We start from the raw sequence: 4,564 nt of genomic DNA, 5'->3' as shown, positions 1-4,564 counted from the left end.
GAGAGCAATCAGAAATACACAGGTCACTTGGAAATTAGGTAATGAAGGAAAATGCGAGGAAGAGTTTTTGTCATTGTTGTTGTTTTTAGTTTGTTGTTCTTCCAGTTTATGTGTAGAGACAAGGTGCTCTTTAGCTTTGGGTCTAATAATTTTCGGTTTGAAAAAGAGAGTGAGTGAGTTGAAACTTGCCAAGAGATTAATTTCAGGGGGACTCTGAGAAAACCAGATTGGCAGTGAATATGTGGTGACGAAGTGAGAAAAACTTCAGCAGAAGCTGGAACAAATTATTAACTGACTTAACTGCCCATCCTGGCAGAAACTGCCACTTAGATAAGGGTCTAAAGACTCCTCTCAAATCTCGAATGTCTTGGTGGAAAAGTGGGTGATAAGGCACTTATAAATAGCAAAATCAAGTGGGATTTTGAGTTTACTTGTCCCTGTTCTAGCCATACCCAGGAAAATTAACTGGAGTTTCAATAAAGGACTCTATCTCTTCCTCTTTCATCTTTTTGGTCACATCTCCAACTGATAAAGGGCATTAGTCATGTGGGTGAGAGATGAGACTGAAGTAATTGTCTGCTGCATTAATTCTCAGAATTGGGCATGACAGTGACCTAAGGACATTTTGTTAAAAATCTACAACTGTAGTCTTTCCCCTGAAGATTTTGATGTAATAGACCGAATAAGGCCTGAACATGTTTAAAAATGGTTTCTTGAAGCTGGGCACAGCGGCATGTTCCTGTAGTTCCAGCTTGAGTCTAAGAGTTTGAATCCAGCTTGAGCAACATAGTGAGACTCTTGTCTCTAACAACACTTGTAGCAAAAGGAAAAAAGAAAACGAAAAAACCTTCAAGGTTCGGATACACTCCTGATTAAGAATCCCAGAATAGATAAGGGCAATATATAAATTTCTGTATCTCGGAAATGTAAGAAATCTCTAGAAGACTTTGCATTTGATAGGTGCCACATCCCTTCAAAGTTCTCCTGTTTGATGATATTACCCTGACTGATCTGTCTTTCTCTACATCCGTGACTGTGAAGTGAAAGGAAATATTGGCAATATCTCTCAGCTGACAGAATAACACCATTCCTTCCATCCACGAATCATTCACTACCATTCAGAGAGTCTTTAGAAATTTGCGTATGGGTAATCTTTCAATAAGTAGAGGCTGACCCTATCAGGATTTGATGTCCCTTTGTCACCATGCAGGTGATTATGTGTCAACAAAGTTTCGTTACAAGTAGGGCTTTCTCAATTAGAATAGTAGCAAGTCCTAAACTCTTTTTTACAGTTGAAGTTGTATTATGAACTATGTCAGTATGTTTGTTAGTTGTATAGAGCTTTATCGTAACCAAAATGTCAGTTTTAAACACTGAAATCCATGAAGTTAATAAGAATACAAATAGGAATTCTTTTAATAATTTAGTTTTAGCAGTCCTATGAACCAATGATCTATTTGGTTAACAACCTGGGAAAATTATATACAAATATGTTTTAAATGAATAAATGTTGGAAAAATTCTTGAAGCAAGTATTATGAGTCTTTTTAACCATTTTTATTATATATGAGAGCCTGAATTTTTGGTAAAACATATGACACTAGAGAAAGAAAATATTTTACATGCAAATACTTGGATGATACACAACCAGTTCATAACACATTTATAGTAAATATAAAAACACAAGGGCTATATTCTAATGTGGTACACAGATTTGTTTGTTTGCCTCTGTAAGTTGAATCAACATGTAAAATTTAGAAGACTTGTGTGGAACTCCAAGCTTATCCTACAAAGTCAAATCTGGTGTCTCCCGAGTTTCTATCACTGTTTGGTCTGCTGTGCAGAGATTGCCCCTTTATAGAAGGTGTGTATTCTCCAGTTTGCCATTGTGCCTACCTCAGTACTTCCCTTACTCTGGGAACCTTCCTTTGTCCTTGTAAGTATTTGAGTTTACAACTCCTATGTTATAGTACATTTTGACAAAGATGTCCAGATTTTTAAGTCAGTGTGTAGATTTGTTTATAATATATAGTCTATGGAGTATGTAAATCCCTCTGTTATGGAGTTGAATTTTAGAATATAGAAGTTTTTAAAACTCCTTTTCTTTATATATACCAGAAATAATGATCGGCCTGTAAGAATGCCTAGAAGCTGGTTATAGTTGGATAATTTATGAATATTGGAGATATTATATCTTTGTCCTCAGCACCCTCCTTTAAAAATGCAAGTGACTTACTGGTTTTATTATGCCAGAAATAATTCATATGGATCAGTATGAGAACTTTTATTGATAAGCCATTATGCTGTCATTTCAGATTTATATTTTGCCTAAAATGAAAAATAATTTTAAATAGCCATTTAAGTGGAAGCCAATAAAAATGGATTTAAAAAGTAGAGCTGCATTAGTGTCCTGGGATTACCATTATAATTGAGAATAGTATTTCTTACTGAGCTTTGGTTTTTCAAATATTTGTTCTTAAGTTTTTTAAACCTGTCTCTCTTACACAGAACATACTGAGGTTTCTAACAGTAAAGATAAAAATCTATTCTCTTCTATTAGGAAAAATACCATGGACTATTTATAAGGCAAATAAGTGCATTTGAAGCCAATCTCTCTCTCTTAATTCAGAGTTCATTTCCATAGTGACCCCTTTGGAGCAGGAGTGCCTGACATTGGCATCTGGTATCCTGACACCATTGATAGAAGTGAATCAAGCAAGTTTGTACCACCCAGAGGAATCATCCACCTGTATTGGAAGCTCTGGCAACTGTTTCTCTGAAACACTTAATTCCTTATATGTTAATGTTTGCCACAAATAGTATTGTGAAATGGGGATTAGGTAAAATTCAAGAGAGTTCTTGATTATTGGATGTAAAATACAATTTTGCAATACTTCTCAAATGCAGAAGGTCACGGAGTCTTTCTCTTGGGTTATTATACTTCTGGTAAAGCAAATATTCTTTGGAATATAGTTTAAGAAACACTGCTTTAGAGATAATAATTTATTTCATTAATTTCTGTAAAAAACTTAAAATATTTGCTACTATGTCTTAGGGTTTTGAGCTATAGAGACAAAAGTTACAGCCCTTGCCCTCAAGAAGCTCTTGGTTTCAGAGGGAAGCAATGAAATGATTACAATGTAGCATGCTAAGTGCTGTGATCAAAGCAAGGATTCTTGGGACTGGTAAATGTTGACAGTGAATTTTGGCAATGACCACAGTTAATCCCGGGAGACAGAGGAGGGTTGTTTGCAAGGCAAAGAGCAGCACATCAGAAAGCACAGAGGAGTAAGAAGGAAGGGACTGCTTTTCATTTACTTCCTTTCTATTTTGTATGTTGAAGTTCAAAGAATCCTAGAGAAGATTTTCAGTTCAGTTGATAAATATGTAATTTTGTGAATTATTAATTTTTTCTGCTGTCTTATAGGACAATAATACTCCACTTTTATTCGCTATTATTTGCAAGAAAGATAAAATGGTGGAATTTCTATTGAAAAACAAAGCAGGCATACATGCCATTGATAGGCTGAGACGGTACAGTAGTTCTTTTTTTTAAAATAAAAGTCTGCGTATTCTAGAGTGGTAATAGTCACTCAAGTCAGAAATATTAATAAGATTAGTGTAATTATTGGCATACAGTGAAAAATGTCACCACAAATGATCAGGTAGACCACAAATATTTAGACTGAGTCACATAAAGAGCAGTGTATGGTAGGATTAATCTTCTCTTATCAGATTTGTTATTTATAATTGGATGTTTTTGGTACTTTTTCTTCTATTAGCTAAACGGTTTTGTATTAGTTTTATTAATTTTTTTTTTTTGAGATGGAGTCTAGCTCTGTTGCCAGGCTGGAGTGCAGTGGTGTGGCCTTGGCTCACTGCAACGTCCACCTCCCAGGATCAAGCGATTCTCCTGCCTCAGCCTCCCAAGTAGCTGGGACTTCAGGTGTGTGCCACCATGCCAGCTAATTTCTGTATTTTTAGTGAAGACGGGATTTCACCATGTTGACCAGGATGGTCTTGATCTCTTGACCTCATGATCTGTTCCCCTTGACTTCCCAGAGTGCTGGGATTACAGGCAAGAGTCACTGCACCTGGCAGTTTTCTTAATTTTTAAAATGTGGAGTTTTAGTTTATGACTACTTCTATTGTCATTATTATTATTGTTGTTGCTGTTTTCAGCCTGCAGATAACTCTTATCTGACCCCTAGCTGATTAGAATTATAATGTATCAGAGTAGAAAAGCAATGGGGAAATCTTCATTTAAATCTTTGCCTACTTTAGATGAGACTGACCTCAGCACAGTTTCTTGGCCATCAGAGGACTATAAGTTAGCAACTTCTATTATGTCGTATGCCAGTGGGACAAGAGGCTTCCCTGTTGTCCCTTTCTTTTAGCCTTGGTGATAATTTACAAAGATGAACACTTGCACACCCTAGCTGCTTATAGACCCAAGCTAGTACATGCAAATGGTTATTACATCTACACTGACAGATGGATATGAAATTGGTAAAGTGTATCAAACTAACTGATTAAAAAAGTCTTTATTAAAGTTCTTGAGTGGA

At 35.8% G+C, this 4,564-nt stretch overlaps 1 protein-coding gene across 1 annotated transcript in view; it reads left to right on the top strand.

Annotated features, from left to right (window-relative positions):
• LOC105521731 (putative ankyrin repeat domain-containing protein 20A5) overlaps positions 1 to 4,564 on the top strand; it is a 10,343-nt gene extending 5,779 nt beyond the window's left edge. Inside the window, exons 4-5 of the mRNA XM_011956027.1 lie at positions 1,844 to 1,935; positions 2,644 to 4,564. Of these exons, the coding sequence (XP_011811417.1) occupies positions 1,844 to 1,935; positions 2,644 to 2,779 (228 nt within the window). The 3' untranslated portion in view covers positions 2,780 to 4,564. The remainder of the gene's footprint in view (positions 1 to 1,843; positions 1,936 to 2,643) is intronic.

This window comes from Colobus angolensis, unplaced genomic scaffold (genome assembly GCF_000951035.1).
Source record: "Colobus angolensis palliatus isolate OR3802 unplaced genomic scaffold, Cang.pa_1.0 Scaffold408, whole genome shotgun sequence".
Classification (NCBI taxonomy): domain Eukaryota; kingdom Metazoa; phylum Chordata; class Mammalia; order Primates; family Cercopithecidae; genus Colobus; species Colobus angolensis.
This window is presented reverse-complemented; position numbering and strand designations above follow the sequence as displayed.